Source organism: Xyrauchen texanus, chromosome 7, assembly GCF_025860055.1.
Source record: "Xyrauchen texanus isolate HMW12.3.18 chromosome 7, RBS_HiC_50CHRs, whole genome shotgun sequence".
Taxonomy (NCBI): Eukaryota; Metazoa; Chordata; class Actinopteri; order Cypriniformes; family Catostomidae; genus Xyrauchen; species Xyrauchen texanus.
Window position 1 is genome coordinate 14,786,080 of NC_068282.1, and position 14,360 is coordinate 14,800,439.

Sequence of the window (14,360 nt, forward strand, 5' to 3'; positions counted from 1 at the left end):
CATAAGGGTACTAGGGAGTATAAATTCAGCACTACACCGGTTTGTTGGGTACAGTCAGGCACTTCTCGGCTAGTATATCTCTAGTTACTGATGCCATCATAGAAATTGTCTATTTGCAGTTAGACATAATGAATACATTCTGCGTGTGAAAGTGTCCAATTATAGGGGATTAGAATAGATAAATATAAAACAAGCTAAATTCAGCTGGTCATATGATCTTAAAATACCAGTTTAGTGCCAAATTTTGACTCCCAAGTATTCTTATGTTTAGGGATAGGGGTGGGTGTAGGTTTGGGCTTTAGGGATAAGGGCCAATCAGATAGCGGGGAGTCAGAATCTGGCAGGCAGTCTAATTTTGGCACAACACTGGGTCCCGACAGATACAACTTCATGTTCAATCTATCTAATGAATACACAATATATAAAATATAACATAAGCTATTTTTACTGAACATATATATATATATATATATATATTTTTTTTTTTAATTTTTATTTTACTTGTAGCATGCACTAATTCGAACAGACGAGTTAGGGGCTGTTCACACAGAGTGTGATTTTGCGTGCGTCTGCATTGTTTTTCAGTTGCTTTTCTAAATAAACACACGCCGGACAAATGCCTTTGACCTTTGCGCTACATCTAGCTGAAACTGCATCTCACGCAGTTCTGTTTAATTCTAGCTTTTCTTTTTTTTTTTTTTTTTTTGCAGCTGTCACAAAAATGTTATGTTTCGAAGAAGTTTCAATACATAATATAAACAGTAAGCTAACTAAGGGGCCTACATGCCTTGTGTATGTTTACTATACTGCTACGAATGTTGCTGCGTTTGTCAATGCTTACACAAAATACAGCCTATCGCAACAAATTAACTTTTTTGGAGAAGAAATAATAAAGAAAGTGAGTGATTTCGGGCTTAATATTTGATGATACCATTTAAGGATGGGCCAAACGGTCTCAGGTCTAGGCCAGGTTTGTGCTTCCAGTTTATGACTGACAGACCTCTATCGGTAACTGAGAACTTCTGTTTTTGCATGATGCTGCATTTATGCCACTAGATGTCAGTGCAACATTACATGAAAATGACTAAGTGCACCTTTAAATGACAAAACATTCATACTTTTAGTTTGTGTTCTTTGCGGTTTATAATGACAGCGGTGATCTGTTGGTCCATGAAGATGAGGATGGTGCAGAGAACAGCAGGTATTGAAGCAGCCAGGACTGTCCACCACGGGTTTCGTCCAATGGGGTTAATCAGCCAACCACGGTCATCACGTGTAGGCTGCAAAACATAACCAGCAAGACTTATAAACCAAAATGAATTTCTTAACTGCCGGTGAGATTTTCACATAATTCAAAATTAGTTTTGCATTGGGTGCTAAAACTTGATTGGTCATTGGCGGCTATTTTTGCTGAATATTATATATATATATATATATATATATATATATATATATATATATATATATATATATATATATATATTTTGTATTTGTTAGCTCTTGTATAAAAAAAAGCATGACATATTTTTGCACCATCATTACGGTCAAATGTCAGTGTGTGTGTTTTGTTTATTGATTCATACCTTGAATTTGCTGGGCACTTGTAATTTTTGGGATGGAACTCCAATAATATAGTCAATCAGGACCATAAGGACAATGGTGAGGAACACAGCAAAATCACTGATCACTGATCGTACCTACATCACAAAAACACACACACACACACACACACACACACACACACACACACACACACACACACACACACACACACACACACACATGTTGTGTTTCCATGTTTTATGGGGACTTTCCATAGACATAATGGTTTTTGTACTGTACAAACTTTATATTCTATCCCCTAAACCTAACCCTACCCCTAAACCTAACCCTCACAGAAAACTTTCTGCATTTTTACATTTTCAAAAAACATAATTTAGTATGATATATAAGCTGTTTTCCTCATGGGGACCGACAAAATGTCCCCACAAGGTCAACAATTTTGGGTTTTACTATCCTTATGGGGACATTTGGTCCCCACAAAGTGATAAATACACGCTACACACACACACACACACACACACATACACACACACACACACACACACACACACACACACATTTATTGTATTTATTTCATACAAACGACAGTGCCAGAAATGCCAGAGATTATGCCGATTTGCATTTGTGAATTACTATTTTCCCCTTACCCGTGTTGGGAAGTATCTGCTAGTCTTGAACTGTTTAAGGAAGCTGGACAGGAAAAAGGTACCAAAAAACAAGATGGATGACCAGAACAGTACATCAGGGGTGTAGGGACCATGGTGTCCACACGATGGTCCAATAAACTGACCCTGGAGATCTAAGCACTCCTACACACACACACACACACACACACACAGACACACACACACACATAGAGAGTTTGGCTCGTGTTTAAATGTATTGGCAGCCGAGACGCTGACTCAGCTGTGAAAATAGGATTAGCACTAAATGCGATCTGTGTGAGACAACACTGTGAAATAACACGCACTAAAGTTATAACAGGACTCCAAATGTAAAGTGTGTGGGTTTCTGTGCACAATTTTAGATCACAGTCACCTCACAAGATATTGTAATTTATTTAGTTAGCCTTGAATAATAGGGACATTTTAGGTTATGTAATACTGTAGCGATGTTAAGTAGTGAAATAGTGATTTCATTTTACTGCCTGATATTGTATACTGGTGTTTATGACAATGTGAGTTTGTTGAGGTCAAAATAAAGTGAGATAAATCACACTTAAAAATTGATTTTCCTTTTTAAGGTGCAAATAATATAAACTGTATCTATACATTACTGTGCAAACGTTTTAGGCACTTGTGAAAAATGTTGCATAGTGAAGATGTATTAAAAAATAATGACTACTAAATAGTTTTCATTCATCAAATAATGTCATACAAAGTCCAGAAAATATAAAAAAGCTAAATCAATATTCAGTGGTCACCTTTGCCTTCAAAACAGATTTCTCCTAGGTACACTTTTTCTTGGTTAATGGCAGACAAGCTTCTTGGAGAATTCACCACAGATCTATTTAGGCTGTCTCAATTACTTCTGTCTCTTTATGCAATCTCAGACTGACACGATGTTCAGTTGCGGGCTTTGTGGGTGTCATGACATCTGTTGCAGGGCTCGCTGTTCTTCTATTATAATCTTTTCTATTTTCAAAAGTTATGTTTGGAGTCTAGCATTTATATTTCCTATTGACACACTGAAGCAGAAGATATAAATAACCATCTTAAGACAAATGCTTTCTGATCATGATTAAAATGTTTTTGAACAGGCTAATTTGCCAATTTTGTAGTATTTGTAACAGGCTAATTTTCCATGGGTTCTCTCAGGAATTTCCTATAGACCTTAATATCTGTAGCCCCATCTTTAATATTTGATGGGAATGACAACAAAGCTGTGAGGGATAAACTTACAGGGTATTTCTCAATCAGCTTCCTAGTTCAGTAGTCAGGGCACTGATCATGGAGGGGGCCATTTCTACGGCTGCCTCAATCGCAAAATAATTTGTTTCAGTGCACTGAAAAGTTTGCTCCCTAAAAACTCCCATAATGCACTGTAATACACTGGCTTGAATATTCGGGAGGGTTTGCAGCGTGAAGCCTATACAAGTCCTCAGGTGGCGTAGTGACTCGCCACACTGACAGCTTTCTCCCACGTGACTTAGATGTAGCATGAGTGGAGGCTTCACGCCATCCACTGCGGCATCCTCACGCAACTCACCACACGCCCCACCTACAACCACATTTTAGTGATCACGAGGATGTTACCCCATGTGACTCTACCATCCCTAGCAACTGGGCCATTTTGGTTGCTTAGGAGACCCAACTGGATTCGTGTAATCACACAGCATGCCCTGGGATTTGAACTAGTGGTGGTAGCCAAGGGAGATGTGGGTCTGCCGACAGGGAGTAATTGGCACCTGTGGAGCATTCACAATTCGTGAGCCACAGGGCTTGGGAGGAAGGACATCCAGGGTCCATGACTTTGTGAACTCGACTAGGGGTAAAAGCGCACATTTTTGCCTCAGGGGAGGAGAAGGGCACTACACGCAAGCGATACACCTGGCTAGTTGTTCAGTATTACCAAACTCTACCTGTTCGTACCTGAGAAACATGGGACAAAACCAGCTTAACCCGGAGATTGTAAAATCTCGTAAAGGTATAGAGTGTGCCCGTATTCCCAAAGGGGCATACTGGCCTGAGCCTGGTATGCCAGAGCGATGGCATCCGTGATCTAGTGTGCAAGTCTCTGTTTGGAGACAGCATTGCCTTTTTGCTGTCCGCCGAAGCAGACAAAGAGCTGCTCAGATTGTCTAAAGCTCTGTGTGCGATCCAAGTATGTGCGCAAAGCACGCACAAGACACAGCAATGACAGGGTTGGGTCTGCCACCTCCCGGAGCAGTGCATGCAGACTCACCACCTGATCCCTGAAGGGGTCGTAGGAACCTTGGGCACATAGCCCGGCGGGGGTCACAGGATCACATCTGGGAATCTGCCAGACTGAACTCCAGGCAAGTGTCGCTGACAGAAAATGCTTGCAGGTCCCCAACCCTCTTGATGGAGGTAAGCGCAACCAGGAGGGCTGTCTTCAAGGAGAGGGCTTTCGGCTTGACTGACTCTAGCAGTTCCCGAAGGCCTTTCTACCTTTCTTCGACTTTTCATGTTTTGATCTACATCAAAAATCGCCCACATACATACCTCAAACATAGTTTTTAAAGCCATTGTGTTTTTTAGGTATGTTGCTAACAAGTTGCTAAAAAGGACAACAATGGCTGTTTAGTCAAGCATGTACAATCACATGGTTGTGGTAGTTGTAGTTCTTTAGCAACTGGTTAGCAACATACGGTTTAAAAAAAACATGTATGACTGTGTGTAATTGATGCTTTTATAGAACAAAACAATGACAAAACAAAACAAAATTTAAGGACAGACCACACAAAATCAGAACTATCATTAAAAGAAAATCCATTGGAAATTCTAGAGGAAAGCCATGACTCTAAAATGCTAATTGTCTTTAGGTTTTAGGACAACAACCTGAATAACTCCATGCAACTCACTTTATCCTGGTAACACCCTATTATCATATGCTTTTGATTGTGGAATAAATGAATCATGGGTAACAAACATCTGAGAATAAGTTACACAGGTACTGGTAACCAGAAAAAAGTTTGCGTGATGAGGCATCCACATTGATCGATGTTAATATAAAGTCCAAACCTCTATCATATTGGCTGAGTGAATAAAGATGAGTGAAAATGACATAGTGTACCTTTAAGGTAAGGTCATGTTAGGATGTTCCAGTTTGTGATTTTGTGATTTGTTTAAATGAGGGAGTGTGTGAGGTACCGTTACAGTGAGGTTGCTCCACGGCACTGCAAAGGCTGTGATGTTCCTTTGACTCCACAGCTCTAGAGTTTTATTACTGGGATTGTCAGGCTCTGCACACTTACAGCTGATGGCACACAACACATTTTACAGTTAGAATGTGTTAAAAATAATGAATCTGCAGGCACAAACAATTAATCTGTGTAAATCACACACACACACACACACACACACACACACACACACACACACACACACACACACACACACAAATCCAGCTAAAATGTAAATCTTATATTTTAAAAATAAAAAGTAATGTTTCTTCTTATTAAAAAAAAAATGTGTACATTTGACTTTTATTGCCATTGATAAAAGTCATTGTTGCACACTGATTTGGGTTGACTTAAAACTTTCACTAGACATTTTCTCTTGAAAATGAAAATAATTTTAACATTCATGTGCATGAAGCTATTTAAATGTAACAGTTTTTTTTTAATGTTGATTTTAAGACATCATTTTAAAGAAAGTAATTAATCCATACATTTTTCCCAGAAAATTATTATCTAAAAAATTAACCCCTCCCAGGATCTTAATTCTTCACTTTCAACTTGAGTATGTGTGGGGAATGTAGATGTGTGTGTGTCTATATGTTTGTTCAAAACCTTAAAGAGAGCTGCCTTGCTATCTACTTTCTAGGTAACTACTGTACTTTCTTAGGTAAAGACCTATCCATGGAACCTCATATGTATGAAGGTAAATTAGTAGAGTTGTAATGGTTTATCGTGGCACAAAAGTGTGACCATGCACATCATGGAGATGTTTCATTTTTTGCATCTGTTCTATGCGATACAAGCAATGCCCTAAGCCTAAGTAATGCAGGCATACAAATGTAAATCACTTAATTGCACACAAAGAACTCTAAAATACGATTGCACACTAGCTGTACGATTTGTTCAGCTGAAAGAAACTGAAACCAGGAGCAGGGCCTTTTAGCGCAAAGGAATCGAATGTCTGTTTGAAGAGCGAGAGTTTGGAACAGAGCTCATGTGTGTACTCACTAAGCCAGTGTGAGCTTGTCCAAATCTCCATGTCTGTTGATGGGGTACAGTTCTCTAAGGTGGAAAAGCTTCTCCAAGGCCTCATAAATAAAGATGAGACAGATGAGAGAAGCAAAAGCTTCCTCTGTGAAACGTGTAATATAACAGACCAATGAGCTGGCATCTGTCGCAACAAGAATCAGACACAGGAAGGCTGTCCACAGACCGATACATGTTCGCAAGGACAGGTATGAGAGATCAAAGTCTCTATAGGGGACAAAAAGGGACAGGAGAGAAAGGATAAAGATGGTTTAGATTAAAGAATACAATTGTACGTTTAATTGTGTTAGTTGCTGAACAAATATAACAAAAATGAGGCAGATTTATAACCGATATGAGTACTGAACAGCAGTAAATGACTAGTGCAAATATATTATGTATTCCCTGAAATGAACTGTGTGCTTATTTTAAAGTATATCAGTCATAACAATAATGTGTTTGAAAGAAAAACAGAGAGACAAAGAGAGATGCTATTGTGTTATACATGTATATTAAGATAATAAATGAATACATTCTCGGCAAGAAATCCACAAATCACGTCTTTCCTCTTTGGAAGTCCATAACCATATATGATTAATTCTAAAGAAGAATATTGTTAACATTTGGACTAGTGTGTACTGACTTGCAGAACTTGAAGAGAATCTTTTCAAACACAAGAACAGGTCCAGTGCTGCCCAGTATAGTTAGCGGCTGCCCGGCAAACAGAGCGTACGCTACTCCGGTCATTGAGGCTCCTAACAAAGACTCAATCGCACTCTGAAACACACAGATTCACAAAAATAGCATTTTATTGCATGACATACAGCTGTAGTGTTGTGTATGTCACTTATGCAAATGACTTATTTGCTTTTATATCACAAGAAGATATTGTTGTTATTTGCACTTACTGTACACTGTAACAATATCATTGAACAAAGTGCAATGTAAAAAGTGGTAACCTACAATTGTTACCTTAAAGATCTACACTTACCAACCACTTTATTAGGAACACCTGTACACCTACTTATTCATGCAATTATCTAATCAGCCAATTGTGTGGCAGAAGTGTAATGCATAAAATCAGGCAGAAACAGGTCAGGAGCTTTAGTTAATATTCACATCAACCATCAGAATGGGGTAAAATGTGATCTCAGTGATTTCAACAGTGGCATGATTGTTGGTGTCAGATGGGCTGGTATGAATACTTCTGTAACTGCTGATCTCCTGGGGTTTTCACACACAACAGTCTCTAGAATTTACTCTAAAACATCTATTGAGAGGCAGTTCTGCAGACGGAAATGCCATGTTGATGAGAGGGGTCAACTGAGAATGGCCAGACTGGTTCGAGCTGACAGAAAGGCTACGGTAGGTAACCTCATTCTGCCACATGATTGGATTAAATAATTGCATGAATATGTAGGTGTACAGATGTACCTAATTAAGGGATCGGTGAGTATATTTTTAGCTAATTTAACCCCTAAAATTTGTTTTGTTTGTTTAGCTTATTGTATTCAGATTGATTCAGTGATGTTTAATAATCATTTGAATAAAAACAGTTCATTTAGATGTTACCATATGAATAACTTTTTTAAGTTAACATTTTCTCAGTGTACATTCACTTTGCCTATTAGACCTGTAGTTCTTAAACAGATGGCATCAACAAACTTTCAAGAGGGCCACAAGATGACATAAAATAATTTAAAATAAGTTATTAAAATAATCTTTGGGGCTTGAGTCAAAAAGGTTGAGAACCACTTTATTAGACCACACAGAAACAAAACTGTTTGTGTATGTGTGCTTACAACTTGTCCCTCTGTAGCCTCTCCTAGAAGTCCTCCAAAGGTAATGACAGGAGACATGCAGGCACAGTAGAGGAAGAGGAATGAAGCTATACACTGCAGATTCAGGCCATCTTTAAAATCACTCAGATAAAATGGAGCTTTTCTCTTCAAATCCAGAATCAATCCTCCAAATAGCCTACAGATGCAGGAAGAGTGTAGAGAGAATGAGAGAGAGATGAGGGAGAGAAACAGGAAAACTCTATAGAATACTGATGTAAATTTCTTAACCTTAACCTTTAGTCCTTAATGATATAAAATAGCTTTGTCAGACACACCTCCCAGTTCTCTGTAGTTCTGGTCCATGGTGCTCTGCATGCTGCTCTTCTTCATCCTGAAGAGCTGTTCCATTTGGCACTCCTGGTAGCTTTCTTTTTTCCTATTCCAATCAAACATATATACAATAGGCTACATCAAATAACCATGCTGTATTTAAGTTTGTTCATTTAAAATGGTTTCAATTCAGAACTGAAATCTGTAAGTGCTGTCTTTCTCTGTGTGCGTTTGTCTTTATACTTGTGAGGGGACACTCTTAGGAGGTTCTATGCGTATAGAAGGATCCCACTCTCCAGGAGGCAAAACAGTCACTTGATCCAGAAACTCATCTATTCCAGCCAGTAAATCACTCTTGTCCTTTGCCTTATAAGCCACGCCATGGAAAATCTAACAATGGAATGACAAATATATATTGAAGAATATCTAAAAATTATTTAATTATGTTTTTATTTCATGTTTAAATGGTATTAATAATTATATAAAGACTAGGGTGAAAGCACTGTTGATACCCAATGAGTAGGGGTGTAAACATGCATCTAAAAAACAAATACAATGCATTGATTATGGAATTTAACAATGAAATATATGACCACCTCAGTGGAGGGGAAAGACACTATATGCAAGCGGAACACCCTATCAGATGTTCTGCATTCCCGAGTTCTACGTGCTCGGACCTGAGAGAACAAGGGACGAGACCGACTCAACCCTGAGATTGTAAAATCTCGTAAAGGTATTGGGTGATGCCCAGCCTGCTGCTCTGCAGATGTCTGCTAGGGAGGTGCCGTTGGCCAGTGCCCACGAGGATGCCACACTTCTCATCGAATGTGCTTGAACCCGCAAGGGAGCGGGCACGGCCTGGGTGTGATAGGCCGTGGAAAAATGTCAAATTGTAATAGTAATTTTTTACGTTATTAATGTCCTGACTATACATTGTGATCAGCTGAATGCCACTTTGTTGAATAACAGTAACAATTTATTTCCATAAGGGCAAAATCTGTACATTATTCCAAACTTTTGGCTGCCAGTGTATATATATTTCTCTTTTTTCCTAGTTAAATAAATGTCTACTAATGAAATTCAAAGCTATTTCACTTGATTGTTTTTATTTCTAATAAGGCCTGGTTATACATATACTGTATATGTAAGTTGATGTTGATTTTATTTTATGGTAAGAGGTAATATGTTCTCCATTACCTTTATATTTATTATTCAATGTAATTATTCAAAAATTAACAATGTAATTATTCATAAATGATCAGTCATAATGATCAACTTATTTGACATAAAAGGATGACACAGTAAGAAAATTAGTCATTAATTTGGTAATGTATCTTAATATAAGATTTAATTTAAGCCTAATAATTTAAGTTTAGTATCTCAATCAAACTGAAATGTTGTCAGGGTAAATTTTACACCCCTTCCAATGAGATCATGCTATGACTACAGATCTAATATATTCTGTGTTGTGCATTGACCTCATCAGTCATAATAGTGGCCATAGAGCGTCCGATCTCATGGTACTGCTGGGCTTTTCCATCTGGACCAAGCAAGATGAACAAGAATCTGCAAAATGAAAAAACATTTTGATTTTACTATCACAGTAAATGTAATATTAGCTCCATTTGCGTACTCACAAATAAGACAAACACACAGTGTGTACCTAGTAGGTATGGGAACTTCTGTGAGCCCTGTGAGCAGTACAGCAGGAGACAGGCGAACGAAAGCTACAATGGAACTCTCCAGAAAGTCCAGTTCTCCAACCAGCACATTGGAAGCCTCTGCACCTGTGGGGATCTTTTTCATGAAATGTGTGTCCACCTATGGAGAGAGACGGTCCACTTTTAAAACAATAAAACATTATATAATAACCAAGACTCAGTAGAACATGATAGTAGCATTCTAGAAGTAAAATCCAATTTTCTCAACAGATCAACTGATTTCTAGTGAAATCAGTTGATCTGATTTTCAAAAAAATGTCAAGATAGACCTACCATGACCTCTGACGTTGTTGTTGACCTTTTTAGAAGCATAGCAGTGTGAATCAGTGAGATTTCAAATGTATTATAGTTTAATTATTGAATTCTTGCTGAAGAACTACACTATGCATAAACCTGAAGTGAGATCGACCAATCAGAGAAGGTGTAGTTACCATGGAAGCGGGAATTGGCAATAGAGCTAAACAAAGACCACTCACTCTCAAAAAGCATTGTGCATGATGTAGTTAAATCAGTCTCTCTAATGCTAAGTCAAATATTACACATATTTGTTTATATTTGAATTTTGTTTATAAACAGATTTTTTTACTTATAGTCAGTGACTTATATTTAATAGTCCATCATTCGCAATACTTCATGAAGTATATTTCTTTCCCTCATAAAACATGTTAGTTCGCACTTGTACCCATATGTTTTTTCAAATACATTTTTGTATGTAATTCAAATGGTTCAAGGCTCTTTTCTAAAATTCCTGTTTATTTTGGCTAGGATGACAGTAACGGGTAAGAAGAACAGCAAGAATGTAATCTGATTGTGACTGTCTCTGTCACTCTATATGGCTGACATCTCTACTCCATTACAGTCAATTTCCTGCCTCTTGATCAGTGGTGTTACCCAGACAAGCTGCAGTGACTATGAGGTTCACCAGATGGCAGTGTTTGATGTACTTGTGGATGAATGTTTGTCCCAGATGTTCTTTGACTGGTAACACTATGTAAGACAATTTTTGTTCCTGGTAGTAAATGTTATTTCCTAATTGCTTCTGCCTCAATAGTATAGAAAATGGCTATTATTCCCCACAAATTTTGCTTCTTGTCTTGATGGCTGAAGAAGCTGGAAAATGGTGGTTGATGCTTCCTCTGATCTGCGACTTGCACACTTTCATCCAACAAGTTCAACTGCTTGAGCCTAGATGTCAAAAGCTCGGCATTGGGCTTGGTGAGACCAAGATCTCTAATCACGTCGTTGAGGTCTTTTTGGTTGGGATAGTATGGGTTTCCATCCTCAGCTCCACCTCTGAAATCCCTCAAAGTCCATATCCTTGATGCTCATCTTGATAAATTCAAGGAGAACATAGGAGCAAGGTGAGCACTCCCATCAGGATATACTGGACTTTGAACGCCGCTACCAAGGACAATATAACGAGAACATGATGGGAGACTACATTTGGGGGCTGATGTATGATCGTAAATCTCGACAAACATCTCACTTCTAAATCTTTTGTAGTCATTTTTGTATTACTTTAGCATAAATACATGTACATTTGGATTCATATGTTGTTTTTTCTGACTTTATGTGAACGAAAAGACAAAGACAAATTTGCCCATTTTCTCATTGGAAATAGGTACATTTCAAAATATCACTGTCCTGGTCACAAAAGCAAAGTTTGTGGGGAATAATGTGGAGTATTTTTATAAAGTTAAGTATACATTCATCAAGTATAATCAATGTAATTTTATTCTACAATTATTTCTGATGGTCAAGCAGGTCTTTTACTATGTGTGTGTGTGTGTGTGTTTTTAGAGGCCTGTGCAGGAACAGGAATAGCCTCACATACAGTATGTGCTCTCATGACTGCTGAGAAAATATATGGTGAGGCTCTTCCACAGGTGTCTCCTGTCCACTTCTTAAAATAATTAGACCGGAGTCAAAGAATAGGATGATGGATAATGGTGACACGTTTGGAATGTATTAGCCCCACCTTGTTAAGAGAACACGTATTTAAGTGAACAAAAACCCAGAGATGCTTGAGATGTTCTGCAGGCAATGCTGCAGATAATAAAGTCTATTCTTCTGAAATCAAAATCCTTAAGACTTCGAGTGATTTTTCACAGAGATGGCACGAACCACAACAATAATAGCCATTTTCTATACTTCTGAGGCATAAGCAATTAGGAAATAACACTTACTACCCAGGAACCAAAAAAATGTAAATGTATTTAGTGAGCAGTCAAATTAAATTAAATTAAATTGGTTTGGTTTAATGGGCTGTCTTAATCGGCCTCTATTTCTCCCAATCTTTCCTGTCCTCTTTCTATTTTTCCTAGTTTACCCATTGATTTCCCAGTTGATCCATTTTTCTGTATCTGTTTTCACTGATGGAGGATGTAGGAGAGGCTTTGCCTTTAATTGTAGAGTGATGCATTCCCCTATTCCAATTGTGCTTTTCAGCTTTGTCCTTTAATTATCACTGTAAGTGAAAATGTATATTCTGCTGTCATCTATTTATTCTCATATCATTTAAAACCTGCAGGGTTTCAAACAGCATCAGTCACCATTCACATTTATTGCTTTTTTGTTTAAATAAAATGAATGGTGAATATTCAGCCTAAAATCTATTTCTGTATTCTGCAGCAGAAAGTCCAAAGGATTTGGAACAACGGTGGGTAAGATACCAAAAAAGTTTAAATTATAATCAGCTTACTTTACTGATTACTTTATTGAAAATGCATCATATTACTAATTACTTTACTTTTAAGTTACTTTCTAAAACACTAAATATGTGTATTTTCTCCTTGTTCATTGTCTCAAACACTTCAGCTATCACAGAAATGCAAACAGACGTACATATGTGTCATGTTTATTCTGTTGGTTCATGTTTTCATGTCTTTTATTTAAAAAATCTAGTTCCTGTTTTATGCCATGTGATCTTGTCATGTGTTATCCCTGTTCATGTGTCTTGTTTTCATTGGTTCATTGGTTGATTACTTTGTTATTTAGTCTTGTTATATTGTTTATAGTTTAGTCTTGTGATTGGTTGTCTTGTTAAGACTTACTTGTTACTTGTTAACCATGCCCTTGTATTTAAGCCCTCATGTTTGCCATTGTGTTTTGTCAGGTATTGTGAATGTAACTGTTGTTTTGGTCAAGTCAAGTCAAGTCAAGTCAAGTCAAGTCAAGTCAAGTCGTTTTTGTGTTGTTTTGATGCACGTTTAATATTAGGGTTTTTGGATTCCACATTTGAAAAATAAAACTTCGTCATCTTCGTCTTCCTGTCACTACCTGCGTCCAGCATCGTTACAATATGCACATATGAATTTACATTTAATTGTATTACACATAAATAATATATTTTGCAGAAATATATGTAACCCAAGTAATTTACAAAATGTTTTCTGTCTCTCGTGAACACAGGTGCGCCTCGCATCACGCTCACATTGCTGTGCCCCCGGGACGCGAGTGGTCTTCACATTGGGCTGAGGTTCGGTCACTTCGGTCTAAGATGTGGGGGGTGTGTGTGGCCAAACTCTTGCACAGGTGTCCTGTCTTGTTTTTGTCACCTGTTTCGTACATCGTGTGGCATTTGCCTCACGATGTACGCTCAGGTTTCATTTAGTGTGAGAATGTGTGGCATCGCTTTGTTTGGCATTGCTACACATTCTCTCGTCTTGTTTGTCGGTTGGCATGGGCGTATATTGCCTTATTGTCTTTGCGATGTGCGCTCATGCAATTCAGGTGTTTTGTTGTCTTGTGAAAGCATGTGGTTTTCTTTGTTTCTGTATTGTTTTGCTTACGTCACACCCTGCCTCCTTGTTTACTTATTATAAGTTAATTTGCTTCACCTGTCCCCAGTTAACCCATTTGAGTTCTCTCCCTATTTTAGTCTCCTTGTGTTTTCTCTCCAGTGCCAGTTCGTCTTGTTTCCAGTCTTGTGTTTTCGGTCGTCCCTGTCAGTCCTGTTTCCCCAACCTGGTTCCTGTTTTGGTCCAGTTGGTCCTGTTTCCCTCTGCCCCAACCTAGATTACTCTTTCCCACTTCGGGATAGTTTATGTTTGTTTTTCTCCCTTGTGGGAGTTTTGG

The 14,360-nt window shown here is 38.0% G+C and overlaps 1 protein-coding gene across 1 annotated transcript in view; it reads right to left on the reverse strand.

The window, feature by feature from the left end:
• The window catches only part of LOC127646173 (electroneutral sodium bicarbonate exchanger 1-like), a 54,696-nt gene that overhangs the window by 12,568 nt on the left and 27,768 nt on the right, over nt 1–14,360 (reverse strand). Inside the window, exons 8-18 of the mRNA XM_052129655.1 lie at nt 10,226–10,383; nt 10,041–10,128; nt 8,806–8,952; nt 8,568–8,668; nt 8,254–8,428; nt 7,095–7,228; nt 6,434–6,679; nt 5,397–5,502; nt 2,211–2,372; nt 1,584–1,697; nt 1,119–1,280 (exon numbers count right to left, since the gene is read on the reverse strand). Of these exons, the coding sequence (XP_051985615.1) occupies nt 1,119–1,280; nt 1,584–1,697; nt 2,211–2,372; nt 5,397–5,502; nt 6,434–6,679; nt 7,095–7,228; nt 8,254–8,428; nt 8,568–8,668; nt 8,806–8,952; nt 10,041–10,128; nt 10,226–10,383 (1,593 nt within the window). The remainder of the gene's footprint in view (nt 1–1,118; nt 1,281–1,583; nt 1,698–2,210; nt 2,373–5,396; nt 5,503–6,433; nt 6,680–7,094; nt 7,229–8,253; nt 8,429–8,567; nt 8,669–8,805; nt 8,953–10,040; nt 10,129–10,225; nt 10,384–14,360) is intronic.